Source organism: Sturnus vulgaris, chromosome 9 (genome assembly GCF_052056855.1).
Source record: "Sturnus vulgaris isolate bStuVul1 chromosome 9, bStuVul1.hap1, whole genome shotgun sequence".
Lineage (NCBI taxonomy): Eukaryota > Metazoa > Chordata > Aves > Passeriformes > Sturnidae > Sturnus > Sturnus vulgaris.
Genome location: NC_142251.1, coordinates 22,607,001 through 22,621,473, shown reverse-complemented (window position 1 = coordinate 22,621,473; position 14,473 = coordinate 22,607,001). Strand labels below are relative to the sequence as shown.

At 41.6% G+C, this 14,473-nt stretch overlaps 1 protein-coding gene across 2 annotated transcripts in view; it reads right to left on the bottom strand.

Annotated features, from left to right (window-relative positions):
- The window catches only part of DENND1B (DENN domain containing 1B), a 149,898-nt gene extending 135,656 nt beyond the window's left edge, over positions 1 to 14,242 (bottom strand). The window contains exons 1-2 of one of the 2 annotated variants that reach the window (XM_014885761.2): positions 14,160 to 14,242; positions 11,288 to 11,352 (exon numbers count right to left, since the gene is read on the bottom strand). In XM_014885761.2, coding sequence (XP_014741247.2) covers positions 11,288 to 11,352; positions 14,160 to 14,176 — 82 coding nt within the window. In that variant the 5' untranslated portion in view covers positions 14,177 to 14,242. The remainder of the gene's footprint in view (positions 1 to 11,287; positions 11,353 to 14,159) is intronic. The other variant, XM_014885770.2, reaches the window with a different exon arrangement.
- Between the last annotated feature and the right edge of the window lie 231 nt (positions 14,243 to 14,473).

The window sequence follows — 14,473 nt, the reverse complement described above, 5'->3', positions numbered from 1 at the left end:
CAGGAGAAGCCACACGGATGGGTTCTCTTAGAGCAATGTCATTACCAAGAATTTTTCTGGGAAATGCAGAGAAAATCAAGTGTTTCAAAGCTGAGAGACATGCAATCCCACATGAGGAAAGACAAGGCAAACTTACAGGTTGAACTGAAGTAATTTAGGGCTGGAAGCAAGTATTTTTTTTCTTTTTAGAGCTTCAGTGCAGTTTCAGATCTTTCTCATCTATTTAAACTGCACTAAGCAGATGATATCTGAGCAGAGCAAGTTCATGTTCCCAGCACTTACAGAGCAAGTAATGCTCTGTAGCTACTCTGTAAGCAATGCCCATCCTCATGGATTTACCAGCTTCAAGAGCACTGCTGACCACAGTCAACACAATTTGCTACCTTTTTATTTCCACACTTCATCCTACTTCACTTCCACTGAAAATTCTGGTAGTTTAGTTTATTTTTATTATTGTTTGCTCTAGTTTACCCTGTCTTCCATCACTGTCCCCAATACCAGGAGCTGAGATGATTTCTGCTTTGTTCACTATTGAAAACACAATGCAAATTCCCTCCAAGGACTGGAAGATGTGACAAGTATTCTCAATGACAGTTTGCTGTATCTGTCAATGTCCAGTAACATCACACAAAATTGTTTATTTTAAAAAAAGAGAGTCACCATCACTATCTGCCACACAGTTTAAGACAGTCTTTAGTTTATTAATGTTTTTATTGCCAATGAAAAATATTTTCATCCAGGCACTTGAGAGGTGGTCATCTCAAGCTTCTTTTTGGTCAAGCAGTGTCACAGTATTGATTTCTAGCATCACAATCAGAACGCAAAAGAATGTATTTTTCAAATCATTCTCTGTATAATACAGCATATTATATCAAGACCAAAAAAAAGTTTTTATAAATTCCTTAAAACATTTACTTATTAATTACCTATGCTAGTTCTGATTTTTTTTTCTTACTTGAAACTTGTACAAGCATTTTTAGACTAGAACTTGTAAGGTGCTAGAGGGCTCCAAACTCAAGTTAAAGCAGATGGAAACACACACTTATATTGCATGCAACACACCCATTCCCAGAAACCAAAATGGATTTACTCAGATGTATCAATTAAAAATGCCTGGCTGAATCTGAATGCTCAGAACCTCACCTAACTCAGGTTCAGTGTCAGGAAGCTTTACTTGTCCTGTCACAGAACCACCACCATCACAGCCTCCTCTGACGTGACAGCAAAATTCATCTGCTACCAGGAAACTGAAGTTCTTATTCTGGCAGTATTCTTAGAGGAAAAGTTACCTAGAGGATGAATACCAGCAAAAGTCTTTCCTGGACACAAAATTCATCAGAATTTCCTCTGCTATGTCACAATACTGTTAACTGTTTTCAGTTCTATAAATTACTGCATGATATCAACCTAGTACAATCGTGGTCTTTAGCCAGAATTTTGTTTATACAAAATGAAAATTTTATCTATCTCCAAATCTACAATGCTTCAAAGTGTCCACAGGTGACAGGGCTCTAACTTTGAGTATTTGGGTTTTTCTTAGGAGCTAAATTTTGTTGTGAACAGAAAAACTGGGAAAAATCACCACAGTTGTCAAACCCATTTTTTAAAAACAAGACAAGAATTTAACAAAACCCAAACAGATTCCAACACAAAGCCAACAGGAAGACAGAAGGACAGAGTAAGGGCATACCTAGTCGTGTTTAGCTTCTGGAACTGGCAATACATTTACTTCAACAAACCTGAAATACTTGAAATTAGCACTAAGAGATGAATCAACAGCTGATGCCACATTGAATGGCATGAAAATCCCATGGGGTCCCTCCCTCTCAGACAATGAACTTGTCCTGTCAGCTCCAGAGGCAGCCCCAGCAGTGGATGGTGAGTATGCCATGGAGCAGCCTGCCAGGTGCCACCAGGAGCAGGAAGGATGCTTCCCTCACATGCTGTCAGCACTGCCAGCTATTTAAAATGAAACACAACAGCAAACACAGATTAGGAGCCAAAAAACCCCCAGAACATAGGAACAGGATGCAAAAAGGATCAGCTCCTGCCATCAAGACTAAGTTACAGTAACTGTTTCCCTCTTGACACTTAAGGCACAGTGGTTTCACTCCATTATTTCAAACTCACGATAGGTAAGTTTGCAATCATCACACAACCCTTGTCCTTTGCCTTTATGCTGCTACTTTTTCTTATTTTGCACTTAAACAGAATACAAACACCTTCAATGTAGCACAAAACACTCTTCCTTTTTTTCAACTGCATCTTAGCCTATGGATATAAAAAGCATCGCTATTGCCTAATGAGTCAATTTCTTTCCTGGAAACAGTTGCCTTCAAGTGTTAAGCTTTACTTTGTAACTTCTGAAGGAAACAATGCCCTGCCCATAATCATTATTAGCATGGCTTCCCTGCATCAAGTGCAACTATCTCAATACAATTAAATTAAGTATTTAAATACTAAGCAGATTTTTGCATTTAGCTTGTCCCTTTGACACAGCAAAAGAACTGCCTCCTCCCAGTTTCACCCCATCACACAAACATTTCACCCCATCCACACAATGACAATACAACAATATTCACATGTGTTCTAATCAGGTTCAAGTGGTACAACAAATAAAACCCTTGATATTGAGCAGCTTCTAAAGTCAGATGAATAGGAAGTCTTTGTGTCATTCTATCATTCTGAGTTTAAGGAACAATGCAGAGTTAAGCCACTTAAGGCAAAATACCTTGGTTATGACAACTATGCTTCCATGATGATCAAACCTGGCATTAACTAAGAAAGTTTTTAAAAATATGTCCCAGAGAAACCCTAACAAATATGCTCTTTTCAGACAAAAGTTTTTAATTTTAGCTAGGTTTTAATCTACATCTGAATACTCATTCAAATGTGCAATGAAACCAGATTCAGGAAAATCATCTGAGGGCGTTGTCCAAACCTTGTTTCTAATTAAGGACTTAACACTTGGACAAAACCTTCCAAACAGAGATTGAGAATTTTGCAGAGGAACACAGTAAAACTGTAAACTGCTGCCTTGGCTTTCCCAGGGCAGGAAGCACAGATACCACACCCAAAATCTTGTTCAGGCCTTTTTTCTTAACTTCTGCTTTTTCTCTTTTTTCCATATAAAGTTCAGTACTAAGTTTTAAAATTTTCTCCTAAACCAGATTCCCAAAATATAAAAAGTCTTTGTTCACCCAAATTAGTCAGTTTTAAGCACAAAGCTGCAGTTCTTCAAAATACATGGAAAAATATTAAAGGTGAATATCGGAAGTTAATGTTTTCAGCATTTTATTACTTTATCTGTCAGTCACATAGAATCTTCCATCCTAAATATTTGCCTGTAAATATCGTTTTTTAACCAGGATCTTGGAGTTATCACATATCAGCCTGCCATGAAAAATACAGATTCTTAACATATTAGTTGCAAAGCAATGATATGCTCAAATTACTCTTACTACATTACTTTAAGAAATAAAAACAGCAGTTTACTTGGCTTCAGGAGTTTTTAAACCCTTCATGAACACTTATGTAACTCTTCCCTTTGTAGCCCCGATCATGTTTTATTTTATTTATAAAATATGTATTTCAACAATTAGATGATGAGCATGTGCATGTACATGTATGTGCCATTCTCCAGATAATATCATCAGTGGCAAAGGAAAAAGAATTTAACTATTTTTGTTAACCAGACAGGAAACCCTACACTTCAGCATCTTCAAATTAGTGGTAAACAGAAGTGTCTTACAACTTTCCAAAAAAAGTATTTTAAACCTCGGAAGCTTAACTAGTTTTCAAAGTTTTTTCAGCAGATTTTAAATCCTCTGTACATTAAAAAAATTTAAAAGTCATTACACTATATATGAAGAGAGCAAGCAGCATAAAACAGCACATTGAAGAAAGATAAATCTCTGTGTACGATGGGCTCGCTGTACAGTGTGTGGGAGGGCAGAAGCATGCTGGCATTAGCTTAGGAAAATATGCAAACTCTTAACACTTCTGAATACAAGCAATTTAAAAGCCCACAAACTATCCCCCAGGCAGCCATCTCAAATAGTGAAGTACTAAAACGAAACTAAAATTAAATTTGAAAAAAGCATTAGAATGTCAACCTTCATACTGATTGACTATAGTACACACATTGCTGTTTTCGACTTATATTTAGTTATACTAATACTAGTTTGTTCATTCTACTCAATTTTATATAAAATCCTTTTTATACTAGCTTAGCATTTATATTCCTTAACTCATCGAGTTTTTCCCTTTCAATTTCTCTGCCCAAAACCCAATCACACTGCTGAAAGTGGCATATGGCAGTACATGAAAAACTGACACAGCCAGGCAAGTGCCTGCAGGGGAATAATTCATCTCTGTGAGCATTCCCAGCACAGTGCCTGCCCCCACATCACTGCAGCTGGAATCTGTGCAGCACAGCAGAGCTGCCACTCCTCCCAGCACTGTCCTCTGGCTGCTGGGGAGCAGGGTCTGCCCTCCCCATCGAGGTCTCTTCACCCTGGTAAAGAATGCAGGCCAGATAGGAGAAAGGGCTTCCTTGACCTATTTCTTCAGCAGCTCTCACCCCTTCCCCTCCTACACACACATATCTGCACCCACCTCCAAATTACATATACATCCAAGAATCTCTGGAGGTTGGTGGAAAAAAAAAGATCTGTAGGAAATGAGATGCTGAAAAGTAGCAACATTTTCCTCCACAATTCTGCATCTGTGGAGAAACTGAAAGCTGGAGAGACTACACTGCATTTCTTGGTCTCTGGAGAGAAGAAGGAAAAGGTAAAAAGCATCAATATGCCAATCTTTATCTTAGATGCAAAATCATTCTTGTCTTAATTAGTTTTGTTGTTCATAATTTTCCTACACCCACTCTGTGCTAGTGACAGTCCAAACACACAGAAGACATTGTTCATACCCTCAGGGGCTTTCCAATTAAATGCCAGAAATTTGAACACAATGAAATTACTCATTTAGCTACAAGTGGAGGGTTTAAAGATTATAACTTATGAAGGATTTACAGCTAATGCTTGGTGTTCATACACAAGAGAACTTCAGCCAAACTGTGGCTTATATTCTTTGGGTTTGTCTAAAGGACAAAAGTGACGCTCTACCTGCTTTTCATACACTACCTGCTTTTGTCTTCAAAGCATTTACACAACCTTCAACAAAAGACTGTGACATTTTCTTCTCCTAATCAATCAATCCTACAGAGAAGCCAGGCTAGATTAAATGTCCTTTTTAGCTTCAAAATTGCAACAGAAAAGCAAGAAACCACTACAGGGAAGTAGCACTAACCTAAATAACAACATATGAGTTAATGAGTTGGGGAAGGGTGCAGGGGAGCGGATGTTAAGCTCAATGAAACTTCTGAAGAATATAAAAAGAAAGTTTTATTTTTTTAATACACAAAACCTGCATCTAAACTAAGACTATAAGCAGATAGTCAATGGTCTCAAATGACATTTTACTGATTGAAAAAGCAACTTTAACTTTTTATTGGTGTAAAACAAATTCTAATATGTTAATATGGTATTTGAGACTAAAAATATAGACATAAATGAGAGACTTGTAAGAAAGCTTTTCTAGTTCATAGCAACATATAGTTACTCTCCATAGCTGCCTGAAGAACAGAGCATGCTTTAAAAAATTAGAGAAACCAGTGGGCCAGTACTTATTTAGTACCCTTCCAGCTAAAACCAACAGGGAAAATGGTTAGCAGTATATAAACACTGCATTAAAAGTTTTAACTGCTCTTTAAAAAAAATCCTGCAGATTTCTTCTTGTATTACACTGATAGAATTATCTCTTTCATCAGGTTCAAGAGATGCTGTACAAAAATATGTAGAGCAGAGGAAAGAACTTATCTTGATCAGCATGTTACACCCACTGGCTGAGTATGTGGTTAACAAACCAGTCTCTAGACTGAAGAAAAAGCAGAAGAAGAAAAAGTGGTGCTTGCTCTGTCCACAATCCTAGGGGCAGCCTTGGAAGACTCTAAATCAAAATCTTATCAAAGCAAGACAGATTACCCTTGGACAAAACTACCAACTGCATTAAACTGGTTTTTGGAATTGGGACCTTACATATTTTGTTAGTACCTTAACAGAGAGCAATCAAACCTCATACAACAAATTTTGCATTTCTAAACTAATTCCTGGACTTAATGCATACAGTTTTTAACTCTACCAACACACAATTAAACTGGATTTGTGCCTTTTTCCTGAAAATTTAATGAACATGAGACCCTTTAAAGAAAAATTATTTGGAGATCACACATCACTAAGATTTATTATCATTCTGGCAGAGGCAAGATAAACTACAGGAATTACTCCTGCAATTCAACACAACCTATTTAACACCTTCTCTGAAAATCACATTATCTAGCCCTAGTGCTATATAAGACTTCTCAGCATTTAAAAAAGAAATAGAGACAAAGCAACCAAATTTCAAGGGTGTTCTGGTAATTATTCTTAGATTGGACAGAATATGAACTGGTACTTTAAAAGGGTTTTCAAGTAAAACTTTAACAGTCAGGACTGCTTGAGACCCAAACCACAATTCAGTGGTTAACTTCTCCGGATTTACCTGCAGCCTCCGAGGAGCCTTTTTGTTGCTTTTTTTATGTGCTGTAATCAAAGAAAATGAAGGTGCAGCAAACAGCACTCTCTTAACCACACTGAAACCAATCTGAATCGTCTTCTTGGGAAACTGTGGACAGAACTGCTGAAGTCTTTATGCTCACAGAAGCTGTTGCACGTTGCTTTTCTACTGCTGGCTGCTGTATCTGCACTGCCTTTTGCATCTGCAGCCCAGTTTTAACAGAATCAATGCACAGGATATAGAATTTATAGACTGAGTTAAATTGCAAACTTCATTTCTGCCCATTTAACTCAAATCCACAGCTCAGACTTAGAGCTGTGTATGCACAACTGGACATGCTTGTGTCCTCCTAGATACAATACACAAATACACACTCCTCTCAAAGATTCCAACGGCACTATTAATTTGGATATGTCCTGTGGAAAAGCTCTGAAACATTAACCTTACAGAAATTCAATTTACTTTTCATGATGGAAGGATGTGGATGGCAAAAACGAAGCTGCAGACAGCTTTGCTCAGACAATTCCTGGGCTCCAGCCCATCTTCCAGTGCCAGTTGCAGTGCAACTCTCAAGGGACAAAAGAGTGCCAGGAGAAGAGTAAAGTTGCTGTAGGTGCAGCTGTTGAGCAATAGACTTATGTAAGACTGTGCACTTAGGACAACTGTACCACTGCTTTACTCCTGATACCCAGTAAGGGTGATTCAGCCTAAGGTGCAAAAAACTTTTCACCCTAAAGCAAAAGAGCAATTCTTGTCCTTAAAATAACACAGCAGTTTTGATAATATTTGTTATCAACTTGCCCTCTGGGTCTGTAAGTGAAAATTTAATACAGAAGGCCTGCTGCTGATATTAAATTGAGCACACATTTTTGCTATTTCTTGTTCACTGCTCATTAAGGAATAACACAGAAAAGAATTACAAAAATATGCAACTGCCTGGAAGGCAGTGTAAAACTTTTTTCTGTAAGGTGCTACTCATACTGCAAGCCAAATTCACAATTAACAAATACCAGGCTGTTAGAATAGCTTAGCACTTATGTCCCAGTCACTTAGCAAACTCTGCTGAACAGAAGCTAATTCATCTCAAAGTTTTGCAAGAAATGGGTTATGAATTCGTGTAAGTAAATGCTGTCACATCAGCTAGTCACTAATTTATATTCACTACCCTCAGCACTGCCAAGGACTCAAAGTTATGATCTGGGCTACAATCTGATGCTGGTGTTAAGGGTTTTGTCTCCTCTTTGGAGATTTACTCCAAAGTACAGTAAGTAATAGATCCTAAACTGGTGAGGGAATTATGAGAATATTTAACTACAGGGTATCTTTTTTTTTCTCTCCTGCCTGTTGGAAGATCACTGTTCTAGCAATGCTACTGTAGTTTAAAACAGAGTAACAAATATTCAAGTACCCAAGCTACTCTTAAATCACAAACAATCCAAAAACCATGTATCCAGTGGGAAACAAAATTTTAATCCAGCTATAAATAAATACGTGCTAGCACAACTGAGCCTGTAACCAATCCAAGAGCTACCCACCAAACATGAAGTGATTCATACTAACCTACGTGAAACCTCTTTGGTTTCTACTCAGTGTAAACACCTATGTTGAAAATAATTAGTGAAATAATTGAAGAACAAATTTCTTAAGACATATAAGAAATTATATGCTGCTGCATTTCATTGTATGCATGATCCAGTTCCAGTTGGAACAGGCCTAGGACAATGTAACATCTGAAAAACTGACATTCCTTGAGAGCTATGTTGTATTTAACAAGTTATGAAAAAATACTTTTCCAAAAGTGTTAAACAATTTTAACAGCAAAATTCTTTATCATGTAACATTGCTGCAAGCATTTAGCATCCTCATAAAAACATCTTCTCAGAACTCCACATGCAGTAAGGCCACCTCAATTTTGATTTGTTAGAACAGTTACACATTAGCACAGGGAAATTAAAATGCAGAAGAAGGCAGACTTTAGCAAAGCCTGAAAAGTAAAAGCTTCGAGATACACAGGTCACATTAAGGTCTTCCTCTCTCCTAAGTCAGCTTCTCCTGCTGCTCACTCATGCAGGGAGATCATAATTTTGTGGCTGTGATATTTCCACGGCAACACTGGTGACAGTGATGTCACAAATTCTGTCCTGACATAGCTTCAGGATCAAGTACAAGGAGCAGATGGGATGCGAGGGAGAAAGCCCCTATTTAAACACAAATCTCTTTCATAAGAAAGAAAGAGGCATGAGCAAAGAACCAGGTGAATGGATCACGTTTTCAAGTATGATATATTCAAAAGATTATCCTAGCATGAAAATCTATTTAAAGGCAAGACCTACAATACAGGGTAACTGTCAAATTTGTTAGGCCTTATAATAAGCCAACCTTGAAAGCTCCCTGTTTTGCATGACAAGCCCTGTGCTCCATTTCTAAAGTGGCAGTGAAGACAATACACTTTTGTCCCTTGCGAATTTCCTTTAGATAACTTTAACACTCAGATATATTAATTTGATATATCACTGTGCTCATATTACCATATGTAAATATGATGTCAAGCCCTCACTGGAGTGAGTTTGTTATCTGAATTAGATATGATATGAAAGACATTAAAGCAAATCCCAGATGGGTCACCAAGTACAACAGGATGGTAACGGGAATATTCAGCCAGCACTGTTAGATTGGCAAAAGGAGACTGTACTTTTGTCCTGATCTGTGGATGCATGCAAGAATCAACATTAGCTCCAGACCAGCTAAAGGCCCCTCAGCCCCTCATCAGTTACACACTGCAGACTCAAAAAAATTACTGCTACCAAACCTCCTTCCTGTCTTTGGCCACCCCACAAACCAAGAGCAACTGAGCCCACACAGCGTAGAAGCAACTGTGACAAAAAGGGGAATAGCAGAGAATGAAACCACAATATAGTCACAAACAAAGTCTCTACATTAACTCGTGTCACAGCACACGGAGACACACAGATTTCTTAAAGATCCTCTTCTCCACAGAGGACAAGCAATAAACAGCAAAACTGCCCACCAAGAGAGGCAAGGGAAGTGCCTATGACCAAAATTCAGGTGCCAGTGGTCAGTGGCCAGAGCTGCACGCAATGAGAAGTGGTTTCTTACAGCAGCAGAGGCAGAAAGATGCACAAGAAAAATGAGAAGTCAAACAGGAGATAAAAGGAATTAAAAGGATCTAGATCCATGTTCTGATCACAGAAGAAAAAAAGCCCACATTTTTCAAGATTTCAAGATGAAGACCTAAAAGGATTACCAACAGTCTAGATCTCAGGATGGAAAGGAATAAAGGGAATAAAATCTGCAGCCTAAAGCTAGGCCTAAGCCAAGACATGGACAGGCCCCCAGGAAGGGTTATTTGAGTAGAGGCAGAGACTAAAAGCACAGTGCAAGGAAGAACAGATCCAAAGTCAAGTAGCTAAGCAGGGTTCCCAGACATCATCTATGAAATCTCTAAGGCAAAAACCACAAAAGGGAGAGAAAAGAAGGCAGGATGCCATGTGATATAAGTCACAACAATGATCAGAGTTAGGAAAGCCCACCTGATTTGCCAAACTATGACCATAACAACAGCAAATTAAAAGCAGGCAATAAACTGAAGGATGCTGGCTGGTCACAAAAATAATTAAAAGACCTGAAGAACTACAATTGTTTAGCTTCAACAAAAATAGTTTTTTCCCCCAAACACATTAGGCATGGTCCTACAACTAACACTAATAGAAATGCTGCCTGAAATATATATATTTTAAAAAAAAGTAATAATTTGGGGCTATAAACGTCTATAGGCTTCTTACTTGTTAAAGTAGTAAACTCTGGAAACAGCATCCATTAGCACAGTAGGATAAGAAATATAGTCTATTTTAAGATGTAGTTTATTGTTTTTACAGTTTTGATTAAGACACAGCTGTCACAGACTAACATGACCACAATACAACCCCAACCAGACTCCTCCTCTCCCTTTGCTTTTGTAAGGCCAACAACCTCGGACGAGAACATGAACCGAGTTCCCCCAGCGGACTTTCAAGAGGTCACTTTAATTTCAGTACTGGAAATTAATTTAATTTCAGTACTGGAAAGCCCATCTTCTTTTTACCCAAGAGGAAAAAAAGCCTCTCTCAGACAACTCCTGCACCACTACATCTCTTTTACCTTGTGCTTATAGAGACGTGAAAGTGACGGCTGATACAAGCTCAAGGCAGCTCTCATTGCTGTCTGAATGGTGTGGCAGACCAAGGCAGCTGCCAAACGTGAGCTACAAAGAAGCTATCTTCCTATTGTTTTTCAGAAAATAACTTGCTTTCTCTCTATCACACTGATCAAAATTAACATTCCCCTGATAGACAGAAGTCAACTATTCTTCTAAAATGAAATCTTCGACAAAACCAACATTTTAAGAGTAGAAAATACATTTCAAGTCCAAGTTTTGCAAATATATCATGCAGAACAAAAATATTTTTACAACAGATAAAATGAAAACATAAGAAACCCCACAACTACTACAAAGTAATAGATTTTTAAAAGCAATAAAATAATCATAGGCACATTCTAACACAATCTCAGTCCAAAAACAATTCAAAGTATAAAATAACACTAGATTAGGATGCCAAGTATTTTTTTCCAGCTCTCATTTGTCTATATAAATATCATAGGCACAGTATATTACCTTCATTTTCTGAAGCTTGGCATTTTACTTTCAGTACCAAATCAAAGGTACGTTCTGGATTTTCCCTGGAAGAAACAAACACAACCAATTATCATATACATATTTCAGATCTTATTTCTACTGTTATATCCCTTCTATTTTTTAATAGAATAATAAATTGAATGAAAATACCATTAAAACAAAACTTGTACTCAAATTAGTTCTAAGGAAGAACCAAAAAGTCTCGCAGCCTTAAGAAAGGAGTAAGAAAGATAAATATGCTAAACTGTGTGATTTATTTACGTGATATTGTCACTGCCTCATATATCAAATAGCTTTTAAGTCACTCCACCATATCCCACCTCACAGTTGAGAAAAAAGAGCTACTAAGCTCCTTATCAATCAGTCAATCTGCAACATTAATGGAGTCCCAGGCAGCCTTTTTTACAGCTACATCTTATTTCTACTAAATAGCAACAGCCCATCATTAGACTTCCATTTTAATTCCCTATGTTTAGCCACTCTCCTTTCAATGCATCTGATTACCACCCCAAGGCCGAGAATCGTTTGGCTTCCTCTTTCACCAGCTATTGATCGCCAGCTGGGACTTTAGAGGCTGAAGCTCAGGCGTGATTCACTGCGAGAGCCAACACGAGTGCACTGCCTAGGGATGGGCACAGGCCCGAGCTAAGGGATGGACACAGGCCCGAGCTAAGGGATGACACAAGCCCGAGGCAGCCAGCCCTATCTGCAGTAGCCATCCAGGGCAGCTGCGGGTGACGGCCGGCGCCTCTTCCACCTGAATGTAATAACAAACTGCATGTGCCAACAGCAATTAACACCCAACCTAATCCCAAACTACATATTCATTGAAACAGGTCTAAATGCCATTACCAGTCCTCTCTCCTACCAAGCACACTGCTATTTATATTAAAAACAAGTGGCATAACCGCACCCATATCAATTATCTGTTTAACCACATAAAAGGCACACACTTGAACTCCTGTCTTGTGTAACACTCCCACTGAAGTCAGCTGGAGATTCAGCATAGGAAAGAAAAAAAACAAGACTTGGTTCCAGGTTTCTAGAATGCTTCACATAAAGCATGCAGGAAATTAACATGTTGTTTCTTAAAATAAAATTTTGAATGAAATCCAAAGGCTAAGCTAGGGAAAAACTCAGCTGTCACAAATTAATTGATTCAGTACATGCTTTCACTGACCTCAGCACCATCATCAATTGAGATATGCAATTATAGTCTAATTCAGATTATGAAGACATAACTTGCCCATATCACACTCCTTCCTTTCATTTTAAAGCGTTTTGTTGGGGAAATCCTGTATCTACTGATCCTGTCTGTAGGAGATACAACAGCCTAAATCCAGCACATTAGAGATTTACTCTGGCAAAACTGTCCATTGCTCCTCTGGTTGGCGAGCAGGTTCAGAATGAAACTGGTAAGGCTGTGCTTGGTTGAGTCACCTAGAAAACTGAACCACAAAAATCCTACATTTAAAAGAAATGACACCTCCCCATGACATTGCTCTAGCTTAGGCCTTGGGTTTATCCTCACAGGTTGGGGTTTTAATGTGAATCAGTTTGTGTTACCGTCACCAAATGAGTGCTTCTAACTCCTAGCTGAATTTCACTCATGAAAAAAGCTCTTTGAAGTAATACTGCCTTCTGTCTTTCACTGTAGTACTCTATAACTGCTTTCGCAGGAAAATGCTTCTAAGTTTACTCTTCACATCCCACTACGCTCAGAAGTGTCAAAAATGTGTCAAACTAATCTGAGAATCGTGAGCCCGTCTCTCATCTCTGGTTTCCCTGCCAGCTCGGCGGTGCCAGCCTGCTCAGCACGTACGGATACGGAGCTGCTTGTCAGGCGCCGAAACCCGTGTGTAACATCTTGTCACTTTCAAAGTCACCGGAGCCGCAGGGCAGCCCGGGCGGCAGTGCTCCTAAACACCCAAAAAACCTCTCCTGCACCTGCCGTGCCGCAATGGCAGAACAGTGATCTGCAACCACCATGGCCATAAGCGAGAACACAAGGAGTTTCACCTGAACGTGAGGAAGAACTTTACCCTGAGGGTGGCAGAGCACTGAACAGGCTGCCCAAGGAAGGTCGTGGAGTCTCCTCTCCTGGAGACGTTCCAAACCCACTTGAAAGTGTTCCTGCTCTACCTGACCCTGCCTTGGCAAGGCGAGTGGACGGGATGATCTGCAGAGCTGCCTGCCAACCCTGACAATTCCGTGAGCTCCGAAAGAGATGCCTGTGACAGCCTCGGCCCGCGGCGGGCAGGGGCACTGCGGGCAGCTCTGCTGGGCCCGGCAGCCCTGGCACCGCGCTGCCAGCCCCGCACGGGCCCGTTCACCGGGCACAGCCGTGGCCTCTGCCCGGCCGGGCCGGCGGCTGCCGAGCGCGTCCCCCTGCCCGCTACGGACGGGCGATGCCGGGGCCGCCGCGGGCCGGGAGGCGGCGTGGGGCGGGGGAGCGGCCGGCGGGGCTGCGGCCGCCGCCACCACCTCCTCCTCCTCCTCCTCCTCTTTCTTCTTCTTCTTCTCCTCCTCCTCCTCCTCCCGCCGCCACGGGCCGGGTCGGGGGGCGCCGCCGCTCCCCCCGCCCCGCGGGTCCCGCCTCGCCCCGGCTCCGGCCCCGCCGCTCCCGCCCGCCCTTCCCGCTGTCACTCAGCGGCCGCGGCGGACGCGCCCGGCCCCTCGCACGCTCCCGCCGGGTGGGCTCCCCCTCCTGCCGTCCCCGCCCGCCGCACGGCAGGATCGTGCGGACCGGGGCTGCCGCGGGGCCTGCTCGCCGCCTGCCCGCCGCCGGGGGCTCGGCTCGGCCCGCCGCGCCCCTCGGCCCCGCCGCGGCCCCCGCGCACACAGCACTCACTTGAACCTGCTGTCCATGGTCACATCGCGGGCCCCCGGCGGCGGCCCCGGCGCCCCAGGGACAAGCGCCCCGCCCGGCAGGGGCGAAGGGGCAGCGCCGGCCGCGGGGCGGCGGGGGCGGCTCAGCGCCGCGGCGGGCGGCGGCCCATGGCTGCTCCGCTCCGCTCCCCCGGCTCGGGCCGCGACTGCGGCGGAGCGGCGGCACCGCCTCCTCCCCCGTCTCTCAGTTCCTGTTGCAGCCGCTCCGGCACCTTCTGGGAACCAGGAAGCTCGGCGGCGGCCCGGGGAGCCGCGGGCTGGTGTCACCTGGGGGCG